Source organism: Vitis vinifera, chromosome 2 (genome assembly GCF_030704535.1).
Source record: "Vitis vinifera cultivar Pinot Noir 40024 chromosome 2, ASM3070453v1".
Lineage (NCBI taxonomy): Eukaryota > Viridiplantae > Streptophyta > Magnoliopsida > Vitales > Vitaceae > Vitis > Vitis vinifera.
The window spans coordinates 4735001-4749456 of NC_081806.1; the positions used below are offsets into that span (position 1 = coordinate 4735001).

The 14456-nt window shown below is 29.7% G+C and overlaps 2 protein-coding genes across 5 annotated transcripts in view; both read right to left on the reverse strand.

Moving 5' to 3' along the window:
- Window positions 1-2309, reverse strand: part of LOC100264431 (FAM10 family protein At4g22670) — an 11454-nt gene extending 9145 nt beyond the window's left edge. For 3 of the 4 annotated variants that reach the window (XR_009467955.1, XR_009467954.1, XM_059743434.1), the window contains exons 1-9: window positions 2010-2289; window positions 1851-1902; window positions 1592-1735; window positions 1423-1510; window positions 1249-1329; window positions 1087-1151; window positions 453-593; window positions 155-271; window positions 1-65 (exon numbers count right to left, since the gene is read on the reverse strand). The exon at window positions 1-65 is cut by the window's left edge and continues 211 nt beyond it. Coding sequence is in view for 2 of the 4 variants with exons in the window: in XM_059743434.1 (XP_059599417.1) it covers window positions 1-65; window positions 155-271; window positions 453-593; window positions 1087-1151; window positions 1249-1329; window positions 1423-1510; window positions 1592-1735; window positions 1851-1902; window positions 2010-2119 (863 nt within the window). In the remaining 2 variants the exon portion in view is untranslated. Of the gene's footprint in view, window positions 66-154; window positions 272-452; window positions 594-1086; window positions 1152-1248; window positions 1330-1422; window positions 1511-1591; window positions 1736-1850; window positions 1903-2009 lie in introns of all 4 variants that reach the window. The other variant, XM_059743439.1, reaches the window with a different exon arrangement.
- A 2702-nt stretch (window positions 2310-5011) lies between these two features.
- On the reverse strand, window positions 5012-7789 carry LOC104878333 (non-specific lipid transfer protein GPI-anchored 9). Its single transcript, XM_059743443.1, has 3 exons — window positions 6842-7789; window positions 6238-6270; window positions 5012-5376 (listed from the first exon to the last, which is right to left on the reverse strand). Exons 1-3 carry the CDS (start codon window positions 7152-7154, stop codon window positions 5285-5287), a joined length of 438 nt encoding a protein of 145 aa, XP_059599426.1. The 5' UTR covers window positions 7155-7789; the 3' UTR covers window positions 5012-5284.
- Window positions 7790-14456: the final 6667 nt, after the last annotated feature.

A 14456-nucleotide genomic window follows, 5' to 3' on the forward strand; every position in this document is an offset into this window, starting at 1 on the left:
GGCATGCCTTCATGAGTTCTACTGGATGATGACTGCTCTTGCTTCTTAGCCTTCTCATATGCAGCCTATAAGAGAATCCACAACAAGTATCAGTCACATTCACGAAATAAACAACTAGAAGGATAACTTAAGAGATAAGCACAAAAATGACTACCTGAGCTTGAGCCCGTCGACGTTGTCTCTCACGTTCAATCTTCTTGTCCTCTTTTTCTTTGCGCAACCTTTCATACTTCCTACGGTGTTCCTCGATCCTGTGTGCATTAGGCTCAACCTGTACAGCACAGAGTAGTAGTGAGATGCTAAAAGAAGTTAAAAACATATGCAACATGCAGACAGATATACAGGGTGTCAGACACCCCCATTAAAAGGACAATTCATCTGTCATAAAAACAATAATTCAAATTTCGAAAAAATAAAATAAAAAATAAAAAACAAAAGTGAAAAAAACTAACCTTCTTAAGTACAGCACTTATCTCCTCATCATAATCTAACTTTGACGCCAAGTGGAGATCCTTTGCTGCCTCTTCCCACTGGCCGAGCATTGCTCTTGCTATGCCACGGGACTTGTACCCTTTAGCAGAATCTGGATTAATCTGGGGTACACATTATGGAAAATTTCAAACTCAGAAACCACCATCTCTAGATATCAAATAAATCAATTACATTATGGAAAGTCTATCACTAAACATATAAACATTGATGAATTAAACACCTTTTGACAACAAAAAAAAAAATTCAAATGCAGGTTATGCTCTCTTGAATGAAACAATTTTAATTTAATATGTAAACATGCAGAATTATGAACCAAACCAATAATATGAAGAATGCATTAAAAAAAAAAGTCAATACACTTCATTTGTAGATACAATGAGTGTACTTTCTTTTTCACAAAAAATTAAACTTGATAAAAGGATGTCTCTACATAATCTTTTGTGCAAAATTCATACATACAAGCATGTAGTCATGAATTCTACTTGTATTTTGAGCTTAACATGGATGTTTCCACATATATGTTTAATTTTAAGCAATAATGAGCAGAAATACAGCCATATATGATTAACCAAGTTAAAAGAGAATGCAAATGACCTCTAAAGCTGCATTGGCATCCCGGATAGCAGCATTGGGCTTCTTCATTTTGATGTACACACTAGCTGTAGAAACACCAAAAACCAAGACCAACAAATATTAAACATAAGCAATGAATACCAGACAAACACTATCACTACAAAATCTCAAACAGAGTTCTACCTCTGGTTCCATACATAATTGCTGATGTTGGGTTGAGCAAAATCGCCTCAGTCAGATGCCCAATTGCTTCCTCCAACTTACCTAATAAAACAAAGCCACACAATGCATAAGCCACCAATATAATGCACAAATCTGAACCAAATAATTCCCGGGGGGAAAAAAACCCCACATTACCTTCGGAAATAGCTTCCATGGCTTGCCCTTTTGCCATTTGAGAAGCATCACGATCTTCTTCCGAAACCTCCACTGTTGGGTCCCCCATCTGCACCCAAAAATGAAATTTTCTCACCACAGAAAACATCAAATGCCAAAATTCAGAATTATGCAATAACAAAAACAAGACCTTTTGCGGCGGATCATTATCAGGATCAACAGTATCGCCTTCGAGCTCAACATCGGACTCGACTATATCGCTGTCGTCCCCTTCCTCTTGCGGGTCTTGGAGGTCCGCCATTTCCTCATCGCTCTCCTCCACCACATAGTTTTTCTATCATCCCAGATCAAAAGAAAGCAAAGGACACATTTTATAACCCTAGAACAATTCTAAATCATAAAAATAACAACAATTTACACAAAAAAAAAAATTGACGCTGATAAAGCACCGATTTCGAATCTCCACTCTTGTAAGCAGAAGGAGGAAGATCAGCACCCAGACTGCAACAAAAATCATTTAAAAAAGCAATTACTTAAATAAAATAAATAAATAAATAACAGATACATATAAACAGAGAAAAGCCTTTGCTCAGAGGGATTCTGGGTACCTCTCCAAGTAGTCGCGGAAAAAGGAAAGCGTAGGATTGCTGAGAATGGATGGATCAGCTTTGCACTGTTCGATGAATTGCTTCAACTGGTCGAGCTTATCGCCATCCATGGCCTAGGTCTGATGTTTTGCACAGATTCTAGCGTGCTCCCTTCTTTTTTTTCCCCTCTTTTCCTTCCTTCTCCCCGCTTACGAAACGGCCAGAAAGTGCTGAGAGTGGCTTCTTCTAGTAGCTTCTAAAGGATAGGCTTCAGATTTTCTTTTCTATTTTTATTCACTAGTCAGTGTACACGTGACGAAGCACGTGAAAGGAATATGGAAAAGAAAAACCCCTCTCAAAAAAATTTAGTATATGAATTTATTCAAGACTTATATAAAAATTAAGTAAAGATTTAAAATTAAATATAAAACCAAATTATAAAAATAATTGAAATTAAATATAAATAAGATTAGACTTTTCAATATCAAATTTTATGATAATAAAATTATTTTTTAACCAATTTTTTTATATTAAAAAAATAAATATCAACCTTGATTCTTAGTCATAACATTTACCAATTTTAATTTAAATATATTGTTTATTTCTTTTACACTAAATTTACAAAAAAATTTTAGTGAATTATTTTATACATAGTTTAAATACTTTTTTTATTTTATATCAAAGCTTTTTAATAAAAATCAGAATAAAAATGAATTAATTTGAGCAATAAATTTATAGATTTAAAAAAAAAAATCTCAAACCGATAACATACCCATTGGAAGAGTTGAAGAGAAAATTTTGAAAAGAAGAGAGAATGATAAAATAAAAGAAATTTTTTCAAACTTTAAATATGAAAAATGAAATAGTAGCAATAAATTTGAAAATTTTTCAAACTTTTAATGATAATTTGATATAACATTAATTATATTAATAGTGTGGTTTTAAAGATAATGAAATTTATAATTCTAAGACTTTTTTAATGAAAAAAGTGAAAAGTAAATAAAAAAAATCAATGATTGGTATCCATACATTTTTTTGTAAAAAAAAAAATTATATAAATTTAAAAATTCCTAGGGAAAAATTATTGAATTATATTGTGTTGTTAAAAATTATATTTTTAATTCATTTTTAAAAACCATTATACATTTGTAAAACTTGTTGTTAGTTTTTGTTTCTAAAGATAGAAAATAGAATCCAAATTAAATTAAATAATTTCATATAAAATATATATATATATATATATATATAAATATTTAACATATCGAATTATTCAATCAAACCGAAAAAATATAAAGGAAAAGTAAGTTTTGTTCTAAAAATATTTTTTTAAAAAATCAAAAGAATTAAAATTTCAATATAAAATTTTTCATCATTTTGTTAATTTTTATATCAAAATCTTAATAATTTTAAAAAATTGTTGTTATTTTCTTGATAAAATTTAAATTTGTTTTAATAAATAATGTAAATAAGTGATGAAACTTTTTATTCAATAATTATTTATAATATAATAAGTGTTATTATTAATTCGCTATAATTTAATTAAATATAAAAATTTAAAAGATTTAAATACCTCAAAATGAATGGAAATCACTATTAATTTAAAAAAATTTATGTAATTTAAAAAATAATAATTTATTTCATTGAAGAAATGAGAGATGGGTTAGGATAAAAAGAAAAAATTAATAATAAATATAAGTAATTAATACATTTTATTTATTTTCTCAAAACACACTTGATTTAAAATACTTCAAATTTGTTATTAAAAAAAAAAAAGACCTAATTTATGAGAGATTTTCAAATAAACCGTAACTATCTTGCATCTCAATTATAAATCTAAAATTAGAAAACATCATACTTAATGATTTTCTATCATAACCATACATAAACCATAATATGACTAAGACTAATAAACATCATATCAATGGATCATAGGGCACTTTATCAAACAGGATGAAGGATAGAGTAGTTGTACTAGAGGGAACACCAGACTCTTGTGTCGAAGATGAATGCAGGTTCCACAAAAACATTAACATTTTCCTTTATAGTTTATTGAGAGTAGTTTCATGATTGAATTTGAATATAGAATTAAAATAAAGTATTGAATTTCAATATAAAATTAAAATAAAATATTGAATTTGAATATAAAATCAAAATGAATTTATGAATATACAGATTTATGTTAAGTCAAGTAATTAAAACTTTAAATTAAATCCATAGTAAAACGGTGAATAGAAATTTGAAGCAAATGAAAAAATGACAATTTCATGAATGACTTCCATTAACTCTAACAAAATGAAAAGATTAAATTTCTATTTAAGTTGATGATGAAAAGATTTATTTCTATTATTCAAGTTTAATCCATTAATTAAAAAAATAGGGTTATTTTTTCTTACCTTAGGGATAAGGTCGTAAACTCATAGGAGAGCATAAAAATTACACAGAATTCGCAATATTTTACCTGAGAGACGGGAATTTTGAGTACCCATTTTGACCCTTTCAAAATTTGACAAAAACAAATAAATGTTTTGAAAAATTGAATTCTTTTTAATTTCATTTAAGAATATCGAAACCTAAGATGGTTAAAAACTTAAAAGCGACGACAAATATTTCGTTCCAATTCTTCCATCACCACCAAATTTACGGAATGCATAACAACTTGTTCAAAAAATTACCTTATTCCATCCTCCGTGTTTAATTTTTCCCAGACTTTATAAGCATAATAATAATCTACATTTGGATGATTTTACGGTTTTACCATAGTTGAGAATCTCTATCAACGTGTCTACTATTCTCTTCCACGAAAAGCAACAGGGATTATTACGAAGATTGAGCCAGCCCAAAACCACCTCAACTTAACTTGGTCTGGGCTTAGGTCTACAAGTCTCATTTCATCGTTGAGTTCGGATCAGGCCTAGGCCCATATGATTCCTGTCATTGCAAATTTGCCTTACATGGCTCCTCACCTACACCCATGTTTCAATCAATGAACTCATGATCAATTTACAGAAATTATGCAAAGGGGGTTCAAAAAACCATCCAAGAATCCGTTAACTATATAAGGATAAATAGAAGATATCGCATAACACCACATATTACAGAAGTACTGCAGTGTACAAAATGATAGTTTGCAACAAATACAACTAAAGGATTCACGAACACGACTCAAATCAATGAAATACTGAAGGGGAAACGAGCAAACAACAAAATCTGCAGCTAGCTATCGAAATTCTGCTCCGAAATTGTGGAATGATCTCTGCATTATTCTCTCTCCATTCGTTTCCAGTAAGTTCACATGTTTAAAGCATCAGAGAAGCACACAACAATAGTAAGCTAGACATTCCAGTCCATGCAACCATGCTCGCGCCACCTCCGTCCTTTCCAGGTGTAGCTGTAAGATTTGCACCTTTGTTATATGAAGAAAAATGGCTAGCATACATGGCTAAATATTAAAGCTAATAGAATAACCAATTTATGCATGTTTGTAGTCTAATTCAGGAACAAGTATTTTCTAAACACAGAGAGAGAAAGAAGGAACAAGCATCAAACCAATCACTCTCACTTGAAATTCCATGGAAAAAGCTAAAATATGTCTACCAACAGTGCTTCCCTAATAAAAAAATTTGTGTAACAAGATATTAAAGAATCCTCCTCTTGCAAAGTCATAAGATTCAGCTTCAGTCAATTTGAAGCAAATTGTCCAAAGCTGCCTAAATTCTTTCCCTACAACCAGAAGCCTAATGTGCTATTTGGCATCTCATGATGACTTTCCCACAAACCCAAACAGTGCCCAGATGGAAGTTCTTCTTCACAGTAACCATTCAGTAGTAGGTTTCTTTACCCTGAGCACAAGAGAGCTGGAACCCACGCCAACCATGGTCAACAATGGAATTCTTTTGGTCCCATCTCCAGCTCATTAAACATAAAAGCACAGAAATGGAAGGCCAACCATTTTTACCTAAAAGGATGAGCATGCAATAATTCAATGAAGTCCCCTAAAGATGATTCCAGCCATAAAACTACCGTCCCAAGGTGGGTCTTTCATTCAACCCACATTACAATGTCTGGTTGTGGGCGCTAATTATCATAAGGCCATACCAGTTTAGAACAAACTTTAATGGAGGATTTGAGAAAAAGCCATGTGAACCAAATTAGAGATAATATACTATTGCAATCTAAAATCATGTGAAACAACAGTGATACTCTATAGAGAGACAACTGGAAGAACAAGGACGATGAGAAACTTCTGTACCTGGAGGTGAGCCGGTGGGAGATGGAGAACTAGCTGCAAAAGAGAGAATGAAAATTTAATCAGTTGAGTTCATTTATCTTCAATTTTTCATTGGCGAAAAGACCCACATCAAATACTTTTTTGAGAAGTACAGGAAAACTCAGCAAATCTACTGATTTTAATGAATTTCTCTTAATTGAGCATCGTGGAAAAGCCAGAATTCAAGATTTAGATGGTTCTAAGAAAAGTTAAAAGTTGAGAAAATTTGTCAAAAGTGCGGGCCGTCAGCTTTGAAAATCTTAAGAGAATTTTCGGTTTTTATGTAAGAAAATTCAAACATTAATGGAAAAGTCGGACGGTGCCAAACTGAAAGCAAGTTTAAAAGGCGAAACAGAAGAAAGTCAGAAAATCCAATAATTCCAAAAGAAAACCCGGTGAGATTCATAGAAATGAACCAGAACAAGGAAAATTATAATTTTCTAAATTTTGGGCAATTCAAACTCAAAGAAAGTGCCCCAAATTGGAACAACTAACCAATTCCTTGACCAAACGCAGCAATTCAAACCCAAATTGTAAAAGTAAAAAATAAGTAAATAAAAGCTAAAATCCAAGAAAGAAAGAACACCATTGCAATTGAGTTCCTCGGTAATGCCACAGTTCTTGGGGAGCTGAAGAGCGTCAGTGACGTTGATGTTTAAGGATTGGAGGAGGCTAGGGTTATTGTAGAGATTGCAAAGACAGTCTTTGTCGTTCTCCACAGCGTTTTTGAGTGGTGTGCAACAATTGGCCGGTGGGCTGGTTGAGTTGAGATAGTCCGCACAAGCCGTCAATTCGCTCGCGCACGAAGCCGTATTCTGTGCCTCACCAACTCCGGCCATCATCACCGCCACAACCACCGCTACCACCACCGCTGACTCACACATCTTATTCGCACCCATCTTCTCTCCTTTCCTCTTCTCTGTTTTATTCACCCTGTTCCCCTTTATATAGTACCCTTAGAAATAATGGGTTCTTGACTTCTTGTTCAATGTAGCAAACCAAATTGCCACGCGACCTCATGGAGCGTCCACAACCTACTTGACGTCACCTCCTACCTTTTCCTCTCAGGCTCACACCCACACAACCGCATTCATTTTCCGTGCAGTAACTACTGTAAATAAAATTAGGTCGAATGAAGATATTTTTTTTTTCTATAAGAAATTAATTCTTTTATTTGATTTAGAATAAATAAAAATAAAAATGAAATATTATTGAAAATCTTTTACATTACATTGTGTTTAAATTAGTTTTTTAATTTTCACCATTTTTTTTCCCTAATCAGTTAATTTGTACAAATTCATCATATGAGAAAATCCCGTAGAATTACAGACACCGAGTCCTGCGCACTTTCCGGACGGAGAGCGTGAAAAGCACATCACCATCACCTATATCTCCTACCCATACGTACAGCTGTCCTAAGATTCAAAAGACTAGACCAGAACATGAATAAATAAATCTTCCTGTAAAGCTGTAAGCCTGTAACCACTAACCACTACAAAAACATTTCTAATCAACACATCCAGACATGTTAACATTCATCGCGAAGACAGCAGGAAATGCCACATAAATATAGGGGTTGTTCTTTGGTACCCGACTCTTTATTTTGGTTACCCACCCACGTTTGAATTCAATAATAAAATGACACATGTAAAATAATAAAATAGATGTCATTAAAAAAATTACAAAAACTTATTAAATAGGTACAAATGATTTAATTGATGATAAATAATCACATTCATTTCATATATATATATATATATATAAATATTATAATTTTTATTATTATTAAATATCAAATATAATTTATTATTTAATGAACTACCGAAACTCTATTTAAAAAAAGAAAATCCTATCCACTATTATTATACTTTCATTATTTATATATATAAAAATATACTAATTTAATATGAAAATTAAATAGTTTCAACTACCATATTACAGAATATGTGAAATATATTTTGATAAATCAAATTTGAAGATCAAGTTCGAAACTTTTTAAGGGAAAAAATTTTAAATTTATGTTGTACGAAGAAGATAAGAATTTCAAGTGATTACAAGTATCAAATGTAATATTTGATATATTTTTATTTAAATATAAATTTCGTAGGTATAAATATTATGTTAAATAATGAATAAGTAATGATTTATAAAATTTAAATTTTATAATTTTTTATGAGTTTATTATTAATCAAGTTAAGATAATTTAATTTTTGTTATCAAATTGTTATTAATATTTGTATATCATTTTTTTTTTTTTTTTGTGTTTATAGATTAAATTTGAAGATAAAGTTTTATGTCTTGAGAAATACATTATATGAAGGATATCAAGTGATTACAAGTGTTAAAAGGTAATATTTCATATATGTTTTTTTTTTTCATTCAAATATAAATGTTGTATGTAGAAATGTCGTGTTAAATGACATTTAAATATGTAATGATTTATAATATTTAGATTTTTGAATTTTTTATGAGCTATTATTAATCAAATTGAGACCATATAATCAATCATTTGTTATGAAATCAACATCAATATTTTTTATGTTATTATTTTGTGTATTTGTAGATTAATTTTGAAGATGAAGTTTTATATATCTTGAAGAAGGAAAACAATAATTTTTGTCTCTTGGGAATATATTATATAAAAGACTCCAATTGATTACAAGTGTTGAAGGTAAAGCAATGTGAGATGGGGTATGAATAATGTGAAAGGGGCATAAATATTATGAGAGAAGGTACGAACATTGTGAGATGTGATACAAATTTTGTGAGATAGGGTACGAATATTGTGAGATGTAATACGAACTTAAAGTGCAAACTTTATAAGATTGGGTACAAACTTTGTGAGATAAACAATATTATTATGAAGAAAGGTATAGGATTCCTTATAATCTTCATGCATTTTCTCACATTTTTCATATCCTTTTTAATTTTTTAGTGTTTTAATTTTCTAAATTTTTTAAGGATAATTTACATCATTTCCAATTATAAATCTTTTTAATTCTTTTTTTTTTTTAACAATTCTATTGATAATAACTCAAAATAATATTATTAAACTATGTTATTGTCATTTCAAGTTAAAAAGTAAATATGAAAATTTAAAAATATAAATAATTTAGGATACGAAAAATATGAGAACGGTAAGAAAAAATATGATAAATACATATTTGGTACTTTCATAACATTTTTCATATTGATTTTTAGTTTTAAAATTTTTGAAATTACAAATTTATTTTCGAAAATACTATTATTTGTAACTCAAAAGAGTATTAGTAATTTATTTTATTATAATTTAAATTTAAATGCCTTAAATTCAATAAATGTAAAATTTGGAGAGTATGAGAAAAATTAGGATGATCTAATTACCTAAACTTTACATATGATTATCAAAATATTGGATTTTAATGAAAATATTCATTTCATATTAAAATATTACCATATTCATTTTTATGTTGAATTTAAATGTTTAATAATTTGTTAAAAATAAAATAAAATAATATAAGTATGATATACGATGATTTTTTTTTGTTAATAAATATATTTTCAAATTTTACATCAATTTTATTTTTATTTTTTTTCCAATTCTATTTTTATCTCATACTTTTTTATTTAAATCCAAAATTGTTGAGAATGGAGGAAGAAATTAAAGGAGACGGTGGAAGGCCACAACCAGTTCTTCCCTTAATCGGGTTAAGTGGAATTTTTATTTCAAATTTAAAATCAATGGCTTAAAAATTTTCCTAAGCCAAAATTTCAGTGGGAGTTCCAGGCTAGCAGTGGCAGAGTTTTCTTGGTTTCTTGTGAGTTGCTCTTAGAGACTGGAAAAGTCACCTGGGAAGTCATCCAGAATAAGTCCGAGGACAACTCCTCTCTATAAAATGTTGCCAGTTTTAACTCATTAGAAAGTGGTTCAAGTTTTCTGAGAAGCAATAAAGCAATAGGGTCAGCCCACTGCCCGCCAGTTCACGTGCACGAAATCATGCCACGACAATACAAGGCAGCCACTGAAAGGAGCCTCCCACCTAAATTGTTTACCATTTGATCATCTTTACCACTTCCATTCTCATTTTAATTAATAAACGGGACGCCACTCAATTACTTGGTGATCTCAATACTCTTTTCCTATGAGTTACATTTTTCTGATATTTAAATTTATTAGTGAAAGTCTTCCGTATGAGCCCAAAAGTTATTGGAGTGTGTGTTTGGCCGAATATGCAAAGACAAAGCCGGCAGAAATGACCTTATAATAGTTTGAGTCTAATTTCCATACCAGATGCCATCTAGAATCTCAAAGTTTTGAAGGGGTTCAAACTGTTTGGTTATTATTTCCACATTGTCGATTTTAATAGTGCAGCTCAGTCTTCTTAGACAAGTTCAATGAGTATGTTTTTGCTTAATTTTGATTAAAAAAATGTAAAAGCAGCATTTGATATTACAATAAAGTACACTCTAAAGGCAAAAATCACAAGAGAGGTGTGAAAGTTGGGAAAAAGTAGCACCCCCATTTTTAGGTATGGAAGCGAGAACTTTCAAGGCAACGGGCATTGAGTGGAGGTCTTGGGTAGGCTGTGACTCGTGGTGTCAGTTCACACTGGGGCGTTGACGCGGCATTTGGGGCTGTGAACAAGTGTCGCATGCTTATGTGTTTTAGTTTCAAAACTAAGGCGGAGAAAAATGCACAATGGTTGCCACACGGTCCGCCATAAAATTCCACTAGAACGGTCGTCCCTCCTTTGGTCAATAAGAAGGAATGGTTTAAAAAAGAAAGAAGGTTGTTGATGGGAAGATTATGAATTGAAAGAAATTTAAGGGAGAATTTTCAAAGGTCGTAAATAACTCATAAGGTCGTCGTTTAAGGTTTATCTTTTTTAATAAGTTCTAAAAATAATATAAATATAAAATATATTCATACTTTTGACTTTTAAATGGAATATACACTTTTTTTTCTAATTTTTTTTTTATTATTATAATCAACACAGTTATTAAAAAAGAGAAAATAAGAATAAAGAGGGAAAAAGGGTTGTTTGGTAAATTTGAAATCCCTTGTTTACAAGCTAAGGATAATTCCAACATAGTAACTGTATGGTCATTTATAACTTTCATAAAAAATTATATCATGGATGATTATCATATTTTAATAATATGTTCGTTGAAATCCTACTATTAAAAACCTTAGTAAAAGGAAAAAAAATATTATATTCTTTTAAACCCTTAAATCGTTATGATTATCTAGTTAAAAACTTTATTAGTAGAACCTAGTGGGATAAAATAAAAATAAAAAGAAAAAAAAGTACAATATAGTAACAACCTTGTTAGTTGGTTATTCCTCATATAAAAATGATTATGTTTTTTTGAGTACCTTAATTTAGCATTTTTTGAATTATCACATTTTGATACTATGAGTTTCTTGAATATTATAATAGACAAAACTTTTGTAAATGACTTTGCTAGATTATTATTATTAGATCTTATTTGATAAATATTGATAGCATTATATTTTGAAGTTAATGTATAAAGAAGAAACCTAGTGAAATCTTAATTTGATTGTTTCCATGTAATATGTTTTTGAAATCGGTTCCATTGCCTAAAACAACTATATATGGAATCCCAAATCGGCACAAAATGTTTTTGGATTACTTAAGGGGGTATAAATTATCTCAATGCATAGACGTCATGGTATTTACTATTATAGATATTTATAACCAATTGTTGAATTAATATTTATTCAATTTAATTAGAATGTATGATTACTTTAGTATCACTCACATATAAACTCAAAATAATTATTAATTCAAACACCAATATAATCAGCTTAAGGTTAAAAATACATATAACATAATGGCTTGGAGAAAATATATACATACCTTTGGTTGCTTATATAATATGCATCTTCATAGGTCATATTCAATCTATAAATACCCTAGTATATCCGTCTTAGAATCTAATTCTAATGATTAAGATTAGTGATTCCTCGAACTAGGAAGGTGATATATCATGAATTTTGTTGAATTGTTTAAATTAACGAATCATCATGAATTACTAATCAAGTAATACGAACCCATAGTTTGCATCTTCCTTGTATCACTCATAAACCCAAACCAAGCATAATGCAACTTGATTGGGTATAATACTTAAAATAGTAATACTTAAAATAAGTAGACATCCTATGCAAATTAATAATCATACCTTGTTAATAATAATAAATGTTGCAAAATAAATTTGCTTTTTAGAGCTAACTCTAACAATACCTTCAATGAATGGTGATGAAGTCACTAAGCACTTATCCTCTGAGTATGGTACAAAACCTGTAAATGATTTTAAATTCACTAAGTTTAATAGATTGATAAGGCATACTTTCTAAAGGTTTGCTTAAAAATTCATTTTAATGGTTGGATCATTAGCATCATAAATAAGTGACCTTGGAAATAAGGTCATAATTTTAAATTGCCTTTGGAAGAGCTATGGCAAACTATTCTAATGAGCTAAATTGTGTTTTTGCTCTAGCAAATGCTTTGCCAATGTGGCATATGAGTTTTCTACTTTACTTTCAATTCCAAAGAGTAGTACCATTAATCACTGCCAATAAGACAAACAAATAAAGGTGCAGTGTTTCGTCTTCTTGAGGAGCTAAAAGGATTGGTGGCTTGGCTAGCTACTCCTTTAATTTCATCTTATCTCATAATTTTCTGTTGTTTTCGATGTGTGAAGATAACCTTCCATCGAACTAATTTTCATACCTCCTTTAGAGTGGTAGGCAGCTTCATAGAGCTAAGAGCCTTGATTTATTCTAGAGTGACCACTATCCCACTTTTAATTACCAAGTGACCAAGGAAATTTTCACTAATTACACTCTAATTGCATTTTGTTGGGTTTAACCTAGATTGAAATTGTTGGAGATCGAATTTTGAATACTTCTTGTATGTCTCTGATGTAATCGTCAACAAGAAAAGAGGTGACTTGAATAAGTTCAACTTTTGTTTCAATTATAAGGATTGTACGTACATACATACATAATTTTGTGTTATATGAGTATCATCCATAAATATTCTTTTTTAGAGTTGTTGATTTTAAATCATTTTCAGAGAAAAGCTAGTTATCTTTTTTATTTCATTTTTTATAGAATATGTGAGTTGATATATAAAGGATCACTACGGGTTATTTTTGGGATTACTCAAGCTCATTTTTAGGGTTTTTTTTTTTAAAAATACAAGTTTTGAATGGGATATCTATCTTTATCTTCTCATCATTAGGTCATGCTTTCCTTAGCATAGACATTGAAAGGCGATCATGAAATTTTTTTCAAGATCACAACATTTCATGCCCCTATAATAGATCAAAAAGAGACAAATAAAAAAACCAACTTTATGGTACAATGTTGAATCTTTCTCAATTTTAGCCGAAAAGAAAACTTAGATCCACACGAAAGGGTGTCATTTTGGAATTGTCTTGAAATTGTGTTTAAAGAGTGATGCACATTGCTTATGACAAACATATGGGAGAAGTTTCAAATTTGGCAGTAAAAGTTTCTAACGAAATTTCTTGTAAAATAATCTACTTGTTGTGGACATTATTGACCACATCTTTACGTTAGAGTCTCATGTGGCCTTGTCGCCATTAAACACTCAACCTTTTTTTATATCAATTGTCGCTTTCCAAGAATTAATGGACGTGAAAAAGCGACATGCTTCAAACACTGATTGTTGGGTTAGGTATCCCAAGTCACGATCTGTATTTTTATTTTATTTGTTTTAATTTTAATTTCTACATACCCATTTATTGTTGAAGTGAAAAATGTTCTCTCTTTCTAAAAATAAGAAAATGAAAATAATATAATAATAGTTTCAATAAAAAAAAAGAAGTATGTTTTTATGCACTTATATAAAAATAATTATAAAATAAAAACTTTTTAAAAATAATTCGAGTTTTATATCCTTTATGAAATATTTATCATATACTCATCAATTAAAGATAATCCTTATATTATTAAAATATAATACTTAAATATTAAAATATAATATATTTGATAAAAAGAAAATACATAACATGTTAATTATTTTTAAAGAGTTGTTTAAAATTTGTATTTTATAAAATTGAGTTCCTATTTTGTGGTTTTCTTTATATTATGAAAACTCATTATTCTTAAAATAAAATTTTTACTCGTTAGAAAAAAATGTGTTTTCATGCACTCATATGAAAAAAAAAAA